Source organism: Panthera uncia, chromosome F1 (genome assembly GCF_023721935.1).
Source record: "Panthera uncia isolate 11264 chromosome F1, Puncia_PCG_1.0, whole genome shotgun sequence".
NCBI classification, from domain to species: Eukaryota; Metazoa; Chordata; class Mammalia; order Carnivora; family Felidae; genus Panthera; species Panthera uncia.
This window is the reverse complement of record NC_064813.1, coordinates 66736415-66755602: the sequence shown is the minus strand read 5'-3', so window position 1 is coordinate 66755602 and position 19188 is coordinate 66736415. Positions and strand designations below refer to the sequence as shown.

Here is a 19188-nt window from a genome sequence, read left to right as displayed (position 1 = left end):
CCCCCTCCTTCCCCTTCCGCAGCGCCCCGCCTGGTGCTTGGGGGCTGCGGGCGTGACAGGCGCCCCCCGGGCGTGCGGAGCGGGGACCGCGCGGGTCTGCCCCGTGCTTCCCGGTCAGGGGGTCCCGGCACACACTCACTGGTGGATCGCTTGCAGGAACTTTCTCTGGTGCTTCCGGACCTTGGCGTGGTCGATCTTCTTCAGCAGCTTCGTGTGCTTGTAGATCAGCCACGTCTCCCGAAGGACGTTGGCCGCGGCGTTCTTGATCTGAGGAAAAACCGACAAAGCAGGCGGTCGGGTTAGTCTTCCGAGGTTCACGTCGTCTGTTTGCTACTCTGGCCGCCTCTGGGGACCCGGCTCTGCAAAGACCCCTCGCCTTCAGCGACTCGCGCACCCTGACGGAGAGGGTGCCGGTTCACCTCCTGCCACTCCTGCCTCGGACACAGCGGACGAGCCTGCGGTCGAGGGCGTTTCTTGTCTCTCGATTACTTCAGGCCGCCTCTCGACCGCTGCCCCCGGTGCTACGTTTAGTCAGGCTGCAGCCCCCCCCGCCCGCCCCACCCCCCCCCGGGCCGGGCGGCCCCGGGGGCCCCCGTGGGCAGAGACACGCGGGCCACCGCTCCCGGCTCTGCCTGGGACCTCCGTCTGGGGCACCCGGCACCTCTCTGGGATTCCGAGAGCAAGCGGGTTTCTTAACGGCGGGCGATTCTGAAAGGCCCTCGGAGGAGAGGCAACGTCTTTCCCACAAACGGAACCAGGGGCCCCGGCAAAGTCCACCGCGTTCTTTCCCAAACGGCCAAAGGCGTTTAGACGGCGGTTCTGCACGTAAGCGCAGCCGGCGTGAGGCTGAAACGATCTCAAGGCGGCGTCTGAAAATCGGCGAAGACGTTCGGGCGTGAGGCCCGCACCGCGTCTCGGCCAAGGCTGGCTCCTTCGCGGCGCTCGGCGCTCCACGCCGTCGGCTGTCGACGTGGAAAGCGCCGATCTGCCCGGCTCCCGACTGAGCAGGGACGCGTCAGTGACATCCAGAGGGCAGGGGACGAGGTTTTAATCCGAACACAGACGTCTTCAGCAATTAGTGGCGAGCAAGGGACACTCCCGCACGGAGCGCGAGCCAAGCGGAGTCTGGAGGGGCCGCCCCCGTTTCCGGGAGCCGCGGGAGCCGGCCCGGTGCACATGGAGCCCCCGGCCAGAGGGACTCTGGGGGAAGCGGGGCGCCCGGGCCCGCTTCTTTGGACGGCCGTCCCGGACGGGATGCTGTCAAGACGCCGAGGCGTGTGCGAGGGCCCGGGAGGCACTGTTCTGCAGGCTGAGAACTTCTGTGTGCGTCTGTTGGGAAAATTTATGACCGAGGCTGGAGCATATTTTTCATTGGTGCTGAAGGGATGTTTTTAAAAGAACAGCTAAGTCTTCTCAGAAATGTCTAAGTGACATAAACACTGCTTTTTTGCTCGGTAAAAATCCACTGGGAAAATGGTTTTAAGTGGCTTAATTGTCTGCTTCTGGCACCTTCCTTCCCCGAGAGGAAGCAGGTGTTGGTGAGCAGGAGCTCACACCGGCGGGCGCCCAGGTGGGCGGGGGGGGGGGGGGGGCCGGGGCCCCCCGGACAAGGCAGAGGGCGCACCCCCGCGACTTGCGCGGGGGGAGGCCCATCAGACACGTGCACCCTCCGGTCTGCCCGGGCGCTTAGCCTCCGAGGGAGGCCCCACGGCCAAACAGGAGAAAAACCCTCGCCCTGCGCTTAGGACGATCGGCCGAGCCAGGCTGCACCCTGTCCCCCGTGGGGGGCCGGCCGAGCCCCGGAACACCGCCGCGGGCCCTCGACACGTGTGTCGGCGTTGGAGTGGAGCGGACGGGTGAGACCGGAAAGGCTGCGGGCTCATCCTCGTTCCCGAAGTTCCGGGCCGTTTAGGAGAAGATGCTTAATCACCTCGCAGGTGGGAAACATCAGTCCTTACGCTGAGGCTGTTGTGAGGCCCCAAGGAGGCGGCTATGGTGGTGTGGACGGGGTGTCGGGCCCAGGTCCGAGCGCCTCGCGCTCCAAGTCATCGGCGGGGGCTAGTGCGACCCCCGTGCGACAGACGAAGGAAGAGACACAGCCCAACACCACGGAGTCATGGGTGGTAAACTGAGTCGTCCCGGATTGAAGTGTCGCCAGACTCTACACGCACAGATGATAGTTACCGTCAGCTCGCCCAGACCCCAGGACGCGGCGTGGGACACAGGGCGTGAGGGCTGGAGTCACACGGCCGGCTGGCAGCACAGCCAGGCCCGAGCAGGACGTGAGGTTTCACGTGGTCTGAGGAAAAGACCGGACCAGACCTCGTCTCCACACAGACAACCCTAGTTCCCGTTTTCCAGGATCACGGGATTGGAAAAGCCTTCGCACCTTTATTGTATTGTTTCTACTCCTCGGGGCCCTCGCTTAAGCCACATAACAGAGCAGGGGGTCAGGCCCGCGCCTCACTTCAGCCCAGGTCTCGGCCTGACAAGCACAGCACCGCCCGGGCAGCCGAGCACGCGGTCACGCCGTGTGAGCAGGGGCCCCCGGTGCACTCGGGAAGGGGACGTGAAATGTAAGCCTTGGTGCCGGCTCTGAAATTAACTGCCAGCAAAAAACCTGGCACAAAGCTAAGCGCCTCGATATCTGCGAAAGGAGAACCGGGCTCTTAGCCGCACCGCGCCCTCCCAGGCTGACGGTCAATGCTACTCGACCAGGGCCCCCCCGGTCACCCGGTTGAGCACTGCCGACGCCACCGGGGTGTGAGCGGTCGAGGTCGTGTGCCCCTCCTGGGGTCCGCTGCACTGCTGGGAAGGGGGGGCCGGGGACCCTCTGAGCTCTCCTGGCGGGCAGGGCCGCCAGGAGGGCCGGAAGGTCGCCTGGGGCTGGGGCTGGGGGGGGGGGCGGGAAGGGTCAGGGACCCGAGGAGGACCGGGCAAGGTCGGCCGCCATCAGGGGCCCAGGGCTGGGTAGCGGAGGCTGCCCGCACGCGGCAGGCTGGCTCCAAACGGACGAACACACAAGCTGGCTGGGAGGCCACACGCGGTCTACCCCAGAGGACGGACTCGGTGACCTACGAGCTTCAGGGGCGGCTCTGAGGCCACCGGGCCCTGGGCCAGGAAGGTCTCGCAGAGAGTAGCACAGCTGACGTTTACGCAGCTCACTGTGTGCCAGGCTCTGTGCTAAGCACCTCGTGTTTACACGGTTTCCTTCACCCTCAGGAAAGCCTCGCCGGTGCCTGGAGTTACCGTGTGCTCTTTGGCCGTGCTGCCGAGTGTCCTTCACACAACATGCGATGAGCGCCTGTCCTGGCGGCGAGGACACCGGGGTCCTGCCCTCGAGGGGCACACGATCGTGCCGAGACAGCGCGCGGCTTGTCCTGTCAGGTAGTGAGGGCGGGAGGCAGCACGGGGCAGCGCTCAGAGGGTGACGGCGGTGCTGCGGGTCTGTGTCCAGCACACGGGAAGCCACCGGGCCACAGGGCCCTTCAACGCACAGTGGCTCTGCCTCTGCCCACCCACTGTCCACCCACTGAATGTGAGCTCCCTCCCCGCCCCCACCTCCACCCCCAACCCAAGGAAACGTCACCAAACACACGTGTCTGTTCCCTGAGCTCTTGGCTGCATCACCCGGGCCAGGGGCTTGCTCCCCGCACCCCCCACCCCCCACCAATGCCCGGGCTGCCTGCCGCTCAGCCCCTCAGAGGGTTGTCAGCTGCAGGAGGACAAGGGGACAGCCTCGGACAGGCACCTTTCCTGGCCCCCGTGCCTCCAGCAGCCTCGGGGAGCCCCCAGTGACCCTCCAGGGAAGGAATCGCCAGCCCATTAGCTGCCGGAATGGTCCCCGGTGGGGAGGGTGGTCCACCTGAGGCTGGAGAGGGGACGGGAGAGGAAACAGGGCAGGCCTGGCAGATGCGTTCGAGGAGCTGCCCAGGTTGGATTTAGATGAACAGAGGACATCACGGGTCGGCCCCGTCTTCAGGCACTTGTCGAAGGCCTCTGTCAGCACTGGAGGAGAGGGTCTCGCCCTCCCCACCTGCCAACCCCCTCCCCTCCCTCGCCCTCACCCCCACAGCCTCCCCGCCGGCTTCCTTTCCTCTGTCCACCCGCCCAGTCCTGCCCCGAGTCCTTGCCAGGCTTCACGGTCCGCACCCAGGGGCCAGCCTCAGTGCTGGGAAGGCGGCTCGGCTCGGCCCCTCGGCTGGCAGGAGCGGGGGGCGGGTGGTCCTGTGGTTCCAAGTTAGTCTGAAGCTCCTTGGTCCGAGTGCCAGGGTGGTGGATGGTGCTTAATTCCACAGAGACTTCAGCGTGGCACTCGGCCTGGGTGCAGTCACACGGGCTTTCTCTCCCGCAGGCCTGGGCCCTAACCGCCGTGCCAAGTGGCCGGTAACTGACTGCTCTGAGAAGCCCACGGGTTATGGCCCGCAGCCCTAGTTAAGGCCCTGCGAGCTGCAGGTAATCCACAGGCCCTTTCTGGGGAGGGTTAGTATTCTCATAACTGGTCAATTGATTACTTGGTAAGGTTTTAAGAGATTAAGACCTGTTATGAGTAAACTTTTGAATTAACCTGCTGGAAGAAAAAGGTTTTTCCAGCAGGATTGTGATAAAACTTTTACATATGCTCATAATGAACAAAGAGTTTTCTTTAGCACCGATCAGTAGATACCGGGGTTACTCAGGGTTTTGAGCGGGGGTGGGGGTGATATGTTCAGAGCTGAGTCTTGGAGCCTAAGGGGACCCACACAGCGCAGGAAGCCCGGGGCCAGAAGGTTCACGAAGCAGGGAGGGCAGCAAGGACCTGTGCCGGTTCTGAGCGTGGTGCGTGGGGTGCCCGGGGGCCAGTGTGCGGGGACAGCCGTGGCCAGATGGAATCCAGGCTCGGGAAGCCCTGTGGGGTCCAGGGCAGAGAGGCAGAGACACTGCTAAGTTTCCAGGCCTGGAGACCAGGGTGGTCAGGAGAAGGAACTAGCCCAGGAAAGATACGGGCTTGGTTTTGATCTTACTCGTCGACTTCGTGGGGAAATGTATTTAGACAAAGTATCTGTCACAGCAAGGGCAAGGAGACACAGTCCTCAGCCAGTGGCACACGCCGTGGTCCGACGTGGACAGTCCGACGTGCAGACAGGACGCCTCCTGCCCACGGTGCTCCTCAAGCCGTGTGTCCCCGGGGAATGTGCCCAATGAGCAGAGGTGCTCTTTGAGGGTGGGCGGGGACCGCCTGTTACCCACTGTGGTGTCCCCGGAGCACGGAGGGTGGTGGCCCACGGGTGACTGATGACAGGTATGTTCAGTCGCACGGAACAGAGAGACGGGGACTCGTAGCACTGAGTAGGAGGAAAGCTGGCCATCTGGTATCTTTTGCGTGTCTCTGTGTGCATCACACGTATATTGTCTGGCAGCCGAGGGCTCCTGCAGCAAGGTCGCTGTGGGCAGGTCTGATTTTTTTGTTTTTAATTTACATCCAAGTTAGTTAGCATATGGTGCAACGGTGATTTCAGGAGTAGATTCCTTAGTGCCCCTCCCCCATTTAGCCCATCCCCTCTTCCCCAAGCCCTCCCGTAACCCTCAGTTTGTTCTCCGTATTTAAGAGTCTCTTCTAGGGGCGCCTGGGTGACGCAGTCGGTTAAGCGTCTGGCTTCAGCCAGGTCACGATCTCGCGGTCCGTGAGTTCGAGCCCCGCGTCAGGCTCTGGGCTGATGGCTCGGAGCCTGGAGCCTGTTTCCGATTCTGTGTCTCCCTCTCTCTCTGCCCCTCCCCCGTTCATGCTCTGTCTCTCTCTGTCCCAAAAATAAATAAAAAACGTTGAAAAAAAAAAATTTAAAAAAAAAAAAAAAAGAGTCTCTTCTGTTTTGTCCCCCTCCCTGTTTTTATATTTGTTTCCCTTCCCTTATGTTCCTCTGTTTTGGCTCTTAAAGTCCTCCTATGAGTGAAGTCCTATGATTTTTGTCTTTCTCTAATTTCACTTAGCTCATTTCACTAATAATAGCCTCCAGTTCCATCCACGTAGCTGCAAACGGCAAGATTTCATTCTTTTTGATTGCCGAGTAATACTCCATTGTGTATATAGACCACATCTTCTTTATCCACTCATCCATCGATGGACATTTGGGCTCTTTCCATCCTTTGGCTGTTGTCGACAGTGCTGCTGTAAATGTGGGGGTGCACGTGTCCCTTCGAAACAGCCCACCTGTATCCCGTGGAGAAATGCCTGGCAGTGCAATTGCTGGGTGGTGGGGTAGTTCTATCTTTAGTTTTTTGAGGAACCTCCATGCTGTTTTCCAGGGTGGCTGCACCAGCTTGCATTCCCACCAACAACGCAAAAGACATCCTCTCTCTCCACATCCTCGGCAACATCTGTTGTTGCCCGAGTTGTTCATGTGAGCCATTCTGACAGGGGTGAGGTGGTATCTCACTGTGGTTTTGATTTGTGTTTCCCTGATGATGAGTGACGTTGAGCATTTTTTCATGTGTCGGTTGGCCGTCTGGATGTCTTCTTTGGAGAAGTCCATTCATGTCTTTTGCCCATTTCTTCACTGGATTATTTGTTTTTCAGGTGTTGAGTTTGATAAGTTCTTTATAGATTTTGGATTCTAACCCTTTATCTGATATGTCGTTTGCAGATATCTTCTCCCATTCTGTCAGTTGCCTTTTAGTTTTGCTGATTGTTTCCTTCGCTGTGCAGAAGCTTTTTATTTTGATAAGGTCCCAGGAGTTCATTTTTGCTTTTGTTTCCCTTTGACTTTTTAAAATATTTATTTTTGAGAGAGAGAGAGACAGAGTGCGAGCAGGGGAGGGGCAGAGAGAAGGAAGACACAGAATCCGAAGCAGGCTCCAGGCTCTGAGCCGTCAACACAGAGCCTGATGCGGGGCCCGAACCCACAAACCACGAAATCATGACCTGAGCCGAAGTCGGACACTTAACTGACTGAGCCACCCAGGCGCCCCGAGAAGGTCTGACTGCACTAAATGCAGGAAGACATTGCCACCAGAGTTGACAAGTTATACAAATGACTGAACAGCCATGGATTCAGGCAAACCAGAAACTGGGTTCCTACCCCGTGCTGCCATTGGCTCCTCCCACCTCTGCGTCTTGCTCTGAGGCTCGGGCAGGTGTCAGAGGAGGGGAGCTGGGCTCTCCGAAAGTGGGTCAAGGTGAGCAGAGGCCAGGGCTGGCCAAGCACACCGGCACCTTCCTGCCAAGCAAGGTTTGGAGAAGAGCCTCCAGAAGGCCTGGTGCCTCCAGCTTTGAAAATCCTCGCTCTGAAAGAGGGGCCCCTTCGCTGTGTTTGCTTCTCTGGGAAGAGATTAGACATTCAAGGGACATTTCAACGGACTTAAGTGTTCTCAGAGAAGCGAGCCACAAATACTTGTTGATTTGGTTTTCAGCCCTACTCTTCAAAAAGTAAGTGGCCTCGAGGAGGATTTACGGAGCGTCTCGGAAGGGAGGAAGCTGGCCACCACAGTCTGCGCTCGCACACTCAGACCGCAGGACGGTCGTTTATTTTCCCGCCGTATGAAGGTGCTGGCCCTCTGAGTAGCCTGAGACAAGGAGCACGGAGCAGACCAGAGGAGACGAGACGGTAAGGAAGCAGCTCCTGAGAAGGGTTCGAGGCCGGCTGTCCTGACCCTCTCTCGCGCACCGGATCGTTCGTAGGGGAGCCGCCAGGGCGCCTGTGGCCAGGTGCTCCAGTGGCTTAGGTGACCTGCTCAGTCAGCACCCAGCCGGGCCTTGTGTGCACGTGCTGGGGCTGGCATCTGGGAAACCCACTCAGAAACCCGCCGGGAACAGCCCTCAGCGCTGCCGTCTTGAAGGTAAACCGTGTTTTCTCTTGTGCAGTGGACAGTCTGGCCACGCTGTGCCACGTTCAACCATCCGCATGTCAACGCTAGACTATTTGCCCGGACCCGTTCCTTTCCACATCTGTGGAGGCTCTTTGAAGAATCCGATACATGTAATCAAAGACCAAACAGTCAAACCCCACCAATAGTTCTGCTGAGCATGCAGACGCCTCAGCACCCTCGTGTGCTCCCGCGGCCCCCCCAGCACTGGCCGTCCAGTGGCCGGCTGGGTCCCTCACACTTTCACTGCTGCGGCTGTCATCACAGGGTCCTGGGGAAGGCCTGCCACAGCGGCCAGGTCCCCAGCGCAGGCTCTGATGCCCTCTCGGCTCAGGGACAGGACAGCCTCACAAGACATCCTCTTGCTGACCTGTGTCTTGCCTGCAGCTCTAGAGAGTTCTAGAGAGTTCTCCATAAAAGCTGTCGTTAGGAAACGGCTCCCACCTTGCTTGTGTGGCGGTTGTCCGGGAAGGACCCATCTTGTCCCTCCCACGGGGCCCTCCCCTTGCCTGACGCTCTGGCGGGCCTTCTGCGGCCGACCCCTCTCCCCATTCCCGCCTCCAGTTTTCCTCCTCCTTAACCGCCAGTGAGGAGATTGCCCAGAAACCCCAGAAGGGGGCTGGATGATGACACTTAGAAACGTGGGCTCTGCTGTGATGATCGTCTTTAATGATTTTGTGGATTTAGAAGTGGATTTAGATACATTTCCAGTATCATTTTTAAGACCCAAGTGCCCTTCCTACTGTGAAAACATCTGAGCCTGAACGAAAACGCTGCCTCGTGCTGAGCGGTTAGTTCGGCGCCGCCGGGAGAGGGCGCGGGCGACACCACCGGGTGCCGCAGAGTCAACCGTGCCTGCACCGCGCACCGTGACCCGCTGGGAGACGGGAGCCCCTGTGTGGAGGCCGCGGGCCGGGCTCTGGGCTCCCCCGACCCCCTGTGGAGAGTGTGCCCCGACCTACATCGCAGGACCGTTTGCCTGCGGCTCGCTGCCACGCGGGTCAGAGTCCCCCCGAGTCGCGGACGGCACTGTTTTACCCGTTTGGTGAGCTGAGTGTCCATCATGAAGTTGTGCACGTGCTTCTCCGCCTTGGTGAGCTCCAACTTCCGGGCCACCACGGCCACCACGAGGGCAGTGCAGCCCGCACCCTGTGGGGGACAGCAAGGGGCGGGGGAGGGCACGTGAGCACAAGGCAAGTGCAGGCAGGAGACGGGAGGGACCCCCCTTCGCGCCCACCGCGGGGGTCCTGGGAGCGGACGGGCACCTGGAGCCTTCCGGGGCCCCGACCGCCACCCTCGGGAGGGGCCCGCCAGCCTCCTGGCTTGGCCGAAGGGCTCACCTCCGGGTGCCCGAATCTTCCCACAACCAGCCAGTTCCTAACGGAGCAGGGCGGGGCCGAGGCTCCAGGGACAGTCCCCGGTCATCGGCAAGGCTTTGCGGACACCAGCCCCGCTCTCCGGCTTGCTTGCGCACGCCCAGCGCCAGCCCCAGACCGGGGCCAGGGGAGAAGACCACGCCTACACCAGAGGGGGACCAGCTTCACTGCCCTGGAGACTTTCCCTGGAACCATCCAACAAAGAGACAGCGCAGCCCCAGGCGGCACCCCACGGCTGTGCTCGGCCCGCACTGGGGTCCTTCTGCCCAGAGGCCCCGGCTGCGACGCGGCCCCGGGACTGGCCCTGTCTCCCTCCCACCAGAGGCTCCTCGGGCCCATGCTGTGGAGACAGAGCAACACTCCTGCTCCGACCAGGGCTTAAGGGAACCCCCAGACGCCCTCAGTCCTTCCCGGAGCAATGTTCTCACTCTGCGGGGCGGACGGGGGGGTCCCAGAGCCCCCTCCTCGAGCCCTCGGCCGCGTAAGTGACAGTCTGGGGAATGAGCACACCCTGGTGCCCTCCCTTGTCCTCCTGGTGAATCTGAGTCCTGTGCAGTGTCTGTCCCAACCCACCTGCCAGCTCGGGGACAGGGAGGTTTATCCTCTGCTCATCCTTCTGCCCTGCCCTGCTCCAGCCCTGCCCTGCTCATGCCCTACCTCAGCCTTGCCCCTGCCCCTGCCCCTGCCCTGCCCCAGCCCTAGCCCCTGCTCTATCCCGCACAATGGCCTCATGGGAAGAGAGGAGCAGTCTGGCCCTCTAGATGCCACACTGTTTGCCACAAGCCCGGTTTAGCACTTAGAGGTGGCAGGACTGAAAGGCTCCATCCTTGATGTTTTCGGCTCATCAGACTAACGGGATGAGTTAGAAATAGAAATGAGCGCTTTAGAAGGCACGTACCCAGTACTGCAGCTGGGAGGGGTGTCCGTGGCGAGGCCCCTCCCCTCCGTGGGCAGCGAGGCCTGTGCGAGGCTTTGGCTGAAGGACCAGTGCGTTCCCTGGCTTTTCAGTGTCCCCATCGGATGGTCTCATGTTTCTCGGTACATTTGGAACCACCATTTTGAGCACGACCAACTGGAAAGGCCTGGGTCTGTGAACCCTCCTTTCTGACCTCGTTTTCCTTTTGTTCAGGGATGGCTGTGTGTTCTTGGCATCTGTGACTTGCAGAAGACCGTGCCCACTTTTCAAAGGATGTGTATGGGCACTTGGGTAGCCTGGTCTAATGCTGTAATTGATTTAACCAAGCCTCCAAAAGCAAAAAATAGCTTGAAAGAAGCTGTCCTGGGGGGAAGCTGTGCTCCACTCCCTTCAACCAGACCGCATATAATCCTGCTCCTTTATACGGGGTTCCAAACGTACTCTGGGCTGACAGTCCAAACACAGGGACTTATCACAGCGTTAAAAATGGACATTAGATGGAGAGGACTCTCCCTAGGCTCCGTTCTCCCTCACCTCCCGGGGTCAGCTCTGCTTAAATTGCCCCTGAGAGCTGGGGGCAGAAGATGCCTGAGGAGGGGGTCCCCCACTCATCATGTCGCTTTGGGGATTTCATTAAAACAATCACTCAAGCACCGTCCTGGATTTACAGGGTCCGAAAAGAGGGCCCCAGCTCTCGCCATGGCCCACAGCCTAGCTGGTTAAATGCAGGGGCTTCTAGTTAGAAGTTAGAGTGTTTTAACTAAGGAACCATCTATTTTTTTTTTTAATTTTTTTTTAACGTTTAATTATTTTTGAGACAGAGAGAGACAGAGCATGAACAGGGGAGGGTCAGAGAGAGGGAGACACAGAATCTGAAACAGGCTCCGGGCTCCGAGCTGTCAGCACAGAGCCCGATGCGGGGCTTGAACTCACGGACCGTGAGATCATGACCTGAGCCGAAGTCGGCCGCTTAACCGATTGAGCCACCCAGGCGCCCCAGGAACCATCTATTTTATTCAACTAAGATAAATTTCTGCATGGAGACAGTAAGGTGGATTGGATTACATTTTCAATTTCTTTTCACTTAAAGATGCCAAGACTTCCTTGTGGATATTTCTCTGGAGGATGCTAGGTTCTTAACCTCTAATTCTAACCTGAGTACATAAGCAGAGAATACTCTCAACTTTATTTTTTCTTTTGGAAAACCCATCATCTGGATGTAATCAAGGAAGTCGCTAATCATGAAGCCTCACTTGATCATTTCCATGAAAAGACAACCTGTGAAGATGGGGTCAGACATCAGCAACCTCTGGAGAGTGGAGGGCTGAGATCCGAAATGCAGACTGCTGGTCCTCTGCGCAGTGTGTGTGAGAGAGAGATGGAGAGACAGAGAGGAGGAGGGGAAGAGGGAGGAGGAGGGGGCGGAGGGGGAGCAGAGAGGGAAGGGAGGGGAGGGGAGGAGAGGGGTGCAGAGAGAGAGGTTGCTGGAGCAGAGACCAGACAGGGAACACTGGAGCTGCATCCTGAAGCAGCTGGCGGGGGGCAGGGGGCGGGGGTGGGGGCGGAGGGGGGGAGCGGAAGGAGGGAAGGGACAGGGAAGAGGAAAGAAGAGGGAGAGACGACGACGACGCGGGTGCGTGAGGAGCAGGAGGGACAGGGAGGTGAGGCTGGAGTCAGGAGGTAACGGTCGGTTGGCTCTCTGGTGACGGGAGCCCCTCCTGACGCCGTGTCTGCCAGTAAGCTGTCTAGTGATCACCTATGTTCCCGCCGGGGCAGTGAGCCCTTCTCCAGGTCAGGTGCCTGGGGGCGGGGCCGCGTGGGGAGATGGAGGAGCAGGGTGGCGTGGGATGGAGAGGACGAAGTGGCTGCTGGCGTGACCTCCACAGGGTCACCCTGGGGAGCAAACCCATGACTGAGACCTCGCCTTCAGACGTGCCAGGTGCAGAGTCACAGGTGACACCGGCTGGGCTCCTGGGTCTCCCTGGGCCAGCTCCTACCCCCGAGGGAGGGGCGGGAGGGCAGGGTCCACCTGGACGGTGTGCGGTGAGCAGACCCACAGGAGCCGCCCACGAGGGTGAAACTGCCAGCTCATCCCTACATCTGGGCCCAGAGACCAGTGTCCTCCTCACCGGTCCCCCCTCCGGAGACCAGAGTCCTCCTCACCGGTCCCCCCTCCGGAGACCGGAGTCCTCCTCACCGTCCCCCCTCCGGAGACCGGAGTCCTCCTCACCGGTCCCCCCTCCGGAGACCGGAGTCCTCCGCACCGGTCCTCCCTCCGGAGACCGGAGTCCTCCGCACCGGTCCCCCCTCCGGAGACCAGAGTCCTCCTCACCGGTCCTCCCTCTCCTTGATTCCAAGAAACACTTGCCAGCTGCAAAACCTCAGAATCTGGAAAAACAAGCGTCCGAGGGGGAAAGGATGAAGCGTCCTTAACTAACGAAGCATAAACTAAAACGAGGCGTAAGTTACGGTGACGGTGACGAATGGGGGAGTCCAGCCCGGAGGGTTTACGCCGTCTCTACAGCAGACTCCGCCCGACAACTAAAACCACAGCAGTTGGTTTGGAAGCAAGGTGTCTCAGGGCGAGGCTCGTCTTCTCAAACTGACGGGAGGCAGATGCGCCGCTGAGCCCCGCCCCAGGTTCAGAGAGCATCTCTCCTGAGGCCCTGGGGGAGACTCAGCGTCCCCAGCAGACATCCCACAGCTTTGTCTCCGTGTCCCAAACTCAGGAAGGGCCCACGGGGCGCGTGTGGCTCGGCTGCACCGAAATGGGGCTCCCGCGGGGTGGTCTGGGCCCCGGGCTCCCCCGACACCCCACACCCCGCAGCCGAGAGGCTTCCAAAGCACCGCCTCCCGGGTGTTGCCATTGCCAGTTCTGGTGGCTAAGTACCGACAGCTTTCTGTCTGCACTGTCACCAGCTCGTGACGTTCTTGGAGGAGAGATGCTGGACTTTGACAGACCTGCTTCTGTGGCTGAAGCCCCTCAAACACGCCGGGTCCGTGCCAACCACGGCAGGTCGTTCAGACCACGGAGCACCTGGCTTAATGGGTGATAATCACCCCCTTTCTAGGATCGCCAAGAGAAAACAATGATTAAGACTATTTACAGCCGCAGCGCACAAACCCATCCTCCCCCCTCCCCCCCAGGCCCCGCAGTGTCCATGGTAACCAGGCGGGAAGCCCTACCTGTCCTTGGGAAGTACCCGAGGGGCGGGGGTGCTGGGAGGCTGGGGGAGGGGAGGGAGGGCGGCTCAGAAACCCCAGCAAGAATGACTCAGCTAGAAAAGGGCCACTAAGGCTCCCTCGTCTGACCCCAGAGGGAGGTGGTGGACGTTAACGGGGCCACGGCCCTTGACCATACAGCCCCCCCCCCCCCGCCCCTGCACCCGGAGAGGGAGACGTTTTGAACAAAAGAGAAGATGAAGGGCCTGAGCTGTGCTGTTCATGCGGGAGGGGATACGGGCTCCCCTCACCCGCTTGCTGCCCCGGCTTCAACCACCCCTCCCTGCACGGGGACACAGCCCTGCGCCCCAGGAGCCGAGGACCCCGCCCCGAGGAGGAGGCTGCCGGCAGGGGCTCAGGGTCCTGGGGAGCACACGCCTGGAGCCTGGGGGAAGCTGCCCACGATGCGCTCCGGGGGCACAGCCACGCAGAGCCCCGCCCCCCCCAACCCCCCACCCCCGCCCAGCCGAGCCTCTAAGACGCCAAGGCTTCAGCCTTCGGGCCGCGTGTCACTAGGTGCTGGAGGGAGGCCATCGCCTGGTTTCTGATGGCAGCTGGAGTTCGGCCAGACAGACTCCTACCGCCCGATGGACAGGAGGGGACGGGAGGGGATCGTTCTGAGGCCTCGCTCACCGGGGATTCACACAGCAGGTGCTAAGCCCCCCCCCCCCGCCCCGCCCCCCGCCCCCAGGAGGGGCCGTGGGCCAACTTGCTAATGTGCGCCCCCGCCAGGCCTCCATGGGAAGGAGCTGCAGGGGCACGGCGTGTCCAGGCAGGCGCGGCCGCTCGGGGCCCCTGACCCTAGACCCTCCTCTGCTCCGAGGGGCCCGAACTCAGCGGCCTGGTGTCCGAGATGGGTGCCAGAAGGTCAGGTCAGGGGGGGTGGGGCGGCCCCCACCCTGGTGAGAATTTAGCGGCCTTTACGCTGCAAACGGGGATGAATGAAGTCTGAGGAGCACCAAGAGGGAAGCCCCCCCCCCCCCACCGTGTGGGGTTGTGGGGGGGCCCCGGGCACCTAGAACTGCAGGCCTGTGCGCGCTCACACCCCCGAGGCCACCCCAGGCTTCCCTGCAGCCTTCTCCTCGGAGCCTTGGGGGTCCTCTCCTGAAGAGAGGTCACTGAGCGGCGGTCCTGGGCCACAGCTGGCCGCACACCGACCCAGGACACGGGCCTCTCGTGGCCAGGTCAGCGCCCGCCCCGGATCCCCGCTCTGGGAGTTCCAGTGACGGTCCCCCGGACGTGGCGCTGAGTCTGTGGGGCCCGAGGGCCCTGTCGCTTGTGGCCGCGGGGTGGTGCCGGTGGGGGCACGGGGGTGGGGGCCAGACCCAGGCCAGCCCAGCCCAGCCCACCTGGGGGGCCGTGGAGAGGCCACGGCGGCCCGGGACGAGGAGCTCTGACTGTGTTAGAAAAGGAAACTGAGCCGAGAAGCACCTTCCTGGCGGTGTGCGGGGAGGGGGCGCCCAGCAGCCGTCCTGCCCGGGGGACCCCTCTTGCGCCCTCACGGCGTTCGCAGGTGGGGAGCGCGATGGGCGGGCCAGGTACTCACCATGATGCCGGTGAGGAGACAGACGCCCTTCCCACAGTACGTGTGTGGGACCATGTCCCCGTAACCGATGGAGAGGAAGGTGATGGAGATGAGCCACATGGCACCCAGGAAGTTACTGGTCACGTCCTGCTGGTCGTGGTACCTGCCGGGGGCGGGGGCGGGGGGGAGACAGCACTTAGTGGAAGGAACTGCCAGCCCCAGACGCAGAGGCCGCGGGCGAACCCGGACGGGGACGGACTGGGTGTTTGCTGAGGTGGACCCAGCGGTGCTGGTGACGGCAGGTGCCACGACTCTGCCAGCCCGGACCCCGCCCCCGCCCCCCGCCCCCCGGCCCTGACCCTGTCCCCCGCCCCAGCTTGGTCCCAGAGGCCGCGTTGGCCGTGAGTGCACTGTAGACGCCCTTCGAGTGTTGGTAAAATAGCTTCGGATGAAATCACGCGACAATGAAATTCAGACGTTCCCTTACAAGTCGACAGCCTGAGCGGACGTGGACGTGACTGATCCGAAATGATGGCTCCCGAGCAGGGGAGAATGTCAAACCCACCAAACACATTTAGCAATCTCCCGTAAGGCTGACGGTCCTGAAGAACCGTCCCGTCACCGCTGTCGGGAGGGGCGCCCCGGGGGGCTGTTTCCAGGGGACACTGGGGTCCCCGCAGAGGGACGGTCTCTCTTCTGGGCTGGACGGGGCTCTTGGCTCCCCTGCCCGGGGAGGAACCGGCTGGAAGGACGCGGCCACCACCCCCCTGCCCGGTGCCGAGGGCGCCCCACCCTCTCCCTCCCTGCTCTCACCCCCAGACACCAGAGCCCCTGTGTGCTGGCTCCGTGACAAGTACGGACAAGTACGGAAACACAAAGACGAGCGAGCGGGACACGGCCTGCCGTCAGGGCTCTGGGCTCAGGGGACGGCCGGTGAGGACTTTCGCGGAACTGGGTAGACAGGGCGCTTGAGTGACAGGAGGGAAAGGGCAGTGACCTTGACCCCAACACCGGCAGGTTAGTCAGAGGACGGAGCCCCCAGGCAGGCTGGGAGGAGAGGGGTTCAGGCGGAGGGAGCGCCCTTATGAAAGCCGGGGCTCGGCTGGGGCGCAGCAGGTGCACCTGGGGAGGCGGGGCAGGTGAAGATATTCCCCCGCCCCAGGTGCCACCCCACCCCCAGTCAGGCTCCCCCTCGCGTCCCCTCTGTCCCTTCCACTCCTGCATGCTGCTCTCGGGGGAGCCGTGGAGGCAGACCCCGGCTCTCAGGGCCTGTTCTGGGGTCACCAGTCCGTCCTGAAGAAGTCTCGGGTCAGGTCTGAGACTTGACGGCAAAGTTGGGGCGCAGGGTGGAGAGGAGGTGAGCCGGCGGCCTTGGGCTTGGCTCACCTGGCTTCAAGCCCCACCTCCACATCAAGAGGCTCTGTGCTGTGGGCAAGCGACTTAACCTCTGTGACCCCGTTTCCCTATCTGCTGACAGGGGGGCCAGTGACCAGGAGCACCAGCAGCCCAGGGCTCGTCCCAGGACGCGGGCACTCAGTGTGGGCAATGGCCACTGTCGGGGGTGGGGGGGGACAGGTGTCGTCACCCCGAGAAACTATCCACAGCACGACAGAGGCAGGGACTAGGACAGCAGGGGAGCAAGGAGACCTTTGTGAGAGTCTTGAAGTTTGGGCTGCAGATGTAACTGACACAGGAAGGCATCTGCTGCGAGTTCTTGGACACAGAAGGGACACAAGACACTGGTGTCCACGGAGGACTGTTCCAGCAGCCGCCCGCAAGCCTGAGGAAAGACAGCAAGCCCCGGACACGAGACCTGCTGGAAAGTGCAGGTGGCCGGGGAGGAGCAGTGGAGAGCCTCCACCGCCAACCGCAGGTCTGGACTGGATTTGTAGCCTGTCTCCCGAGTGCGTTACTGGCCCCTGGGTCTTCACAGCCTGCCTCTCTGCAAATCCGATGCTTCAACTAGTGTTGCTGGCTGCTCGGCGGCCTCGGGACCCGGGCCTTTCTACCCGCACACGAGTGGTTACGAGAGAAAGAAATTAGAGTCCAGGTTGGGACTCAGTATTAGCAACAGGTAGCTGTCTTTTTGTCACCTTGATGTCTGACTTACTGTTTTGTCTCTACACTCTCTTTATGTTCTTGTGGGTTTCTTCTTCATTCACAAATACAGTCGCATGGGAGCTGGCCGTGTGTGCTGCAGAGGGAAGCAGGTCTTGAGGACGCCATTCACACACCGCCTGCCAGACTGGAGTGCTGTTCCCTCCGGGGGGGGGGGGGGGGCACAAGGACGTCCCACTGCCCCACGCGGCTCAGCAGGCGGGAGGCCGTGGGTGGGGCCTGAGGGCGGTGGGTGTGGGGACCAAGCCGTCTCCAAACCCACTCACCATCTTACAGTGGCTTACGCCTGTCACCAGCCTGCATAGTCATGTCTTGCCAGTGTTTGCAACAGAGAATTTTTCAGAGCCGTGTTTTGCTCTAAAGGCTAGGGAGGAAAAGGTGTCTTTTTTTTTAAGGACAGTTATTATAGTTATCAGTTTACCGTCAGGGTGTGCTATGGTTTTCCCTTTCTCCTACTATGAAACGGGTGACAGATACAGGGGCCATGTAACAGCTGGTTGCAACTTAAATGCACACACTGTTGCCCTCCGTAGACCCTCCACGCAGGCAGACGACCGGGGTCCCCAGAAATCTAAGGACAGTTGTGAACATGAAAGACACAGACCGAATCAGTTGACAGAGAAGCAGGACTCTCGACCACGTACAGACCGTGGCGGAGAAGAGCTCGTGGGGAAAACCCTATAATCAAGGTGAGGGAGCCAGACTCTGGCCCCAGGAGACACGGGTCAGTGCCACACAAGGGGGTCTTTCTGGAAGGGCTGGGGGTCAATGGAGGGGTCTCCCAAAAGGCAGGAAAAGACAGAGATGAAAATACGAGAAAATCATGGAGTCTGTCTACCAATTCAGGTAAGAATAGTTTCAGAAAAAGAACTGGGAAAAAAAAGAGAAGGAGGAGAGAAGTCATCATTAAGGAAATTAAAATAATTTTTTTCCAGAATCAAAGAACATAAGTTTCTAGATCAAGGGCCCCCTGTCCCCAGCACAGTACACGAAAAGACTCACATTCAGGGGCATTATTGTGGAATTTGATAAAACCAGGGGAAAGGAGAGAGGCTATGGAGCTTCCAGAGTTAAGAGAGAGAGGGAGGCAGAGAGAAGAAGAGAGAGGGAGGGAGGGAGGGAGAGAGAGAGAGGGAGAGAGAAGGAGGCAGAGAGAGAGGGAGGGAGGGAGAGAGAGAGGGAGGGAGGGAGAGAGAGAGGGAGGGAGGGAGAGAGGAGGGAGAGGTCAAATGTGACGGATCAGAAATCAGAGTAACTTTGGACTCTGACAGCAACCCTGGGAGCCAGCAGTCCATGAAATAAAGGCTTCAAAATTCCAAAGGGAAATTATTTCCGAAGCAGCCAGGGTGTCAGTTAAGTCAGAAGGTGGAGGGAGGACATTTTCAGATGTGCAAGAGCCTCCAACATCTGTCTCCTCTGCACCTCTCACCGGAGGCCACAGGAAGCTGCGTGTCACCTGAAGAAAGGAGGAACCCCCGGACCGAGGAAGCGAGACCCTCCAGGAGGGAGGCCCAGGGGGCCGGTGGCGGGTGGTCCTTGGACGCGGCCGAGCGCCAGGCCTGGAGGGCCACCCGCCCCGGCTAGAGCAGGCCAGAGGCTCTGGGAGACATCTCTCCAAGACGCTGCCCAAGAAGTTAAAATCGATGGAAAATCGAACGTGCCCGAACGTCCTGGGAAGTTGGACGGCTGCCAGAATGTGGAGCTGACTTAGTGATAAACACACATAAGGAGCGGGGCAAATGGACTAACGTGGCAGTTGCCCAGGAGAAACAAAAAGATCTGCAGGAAAGGAGCCGCCATCCTCCGCTGAAGGCCCAGCTATGAAGAGTCCGGGGAGTGCTGGCCGGACGTGCAGAAGGCTGCGCAGGAGGGGGTGTGGCGGGCGAGGGGCTGTGTCCTCATCCTCCACCTGGGGGGCCAGTGGGGTGCACAACTGAAGTTTGGGAAAGCAGCAGCACACGCATGTTACCCGCAGACGTGGAGGCCCGCCCTGGCACGAAGGAGCACAGGAGGGCAGAGGGCTCCCTCTGGAGAGATGCTCCCTCGGGAGGAGTGCCCCTCTGGAGAGATGCTCCCTCTGGAGAGGTGCTCCCTCTGGAGAGATGCTCCCTTGGGAGGAATGCTCCCTCTAGAGGAGTGCTCCCTGGGGGAGTGCTCCCTCTGGAGAGATGCTCCCTCGGGGGGAGTGCTCC

The 19188-nt window shown here is 60.7% G+C and overlaps 1 protein-coding gene across 1 annotated transcript in view; it reads right to left on the bottom strand.

The window, feature by feature from the left end:
• KCNN3 (potassium calcium-activated channel subfamily N member 3) overlaps nucleotides 1-19188 on the bottom strand; it is a 76581-nt gene that overhangs the window by 6324 nt on the left and 51069 nt on the right. Inside the window, exons 3-5 of the mRNA XM_049634923.1 lie at nucleotides 14900-15041; nucleotides 8878-8988; nucleotides 140-267 (exon numbers count right to left, since the gene is read on the bottom strand). Of these exons, the coding sequence (XP_049490880.1) occupies nucleotides 140-267; nucleotides 8878-8988; nucleotides 14900-15041 (381 nt within the window). The remainder of the gene's footprint in view (nucleotides 1-139; nucleotides 268-8877; nucleotides 8989-14899; nucleotides 15042-19188) is intronic.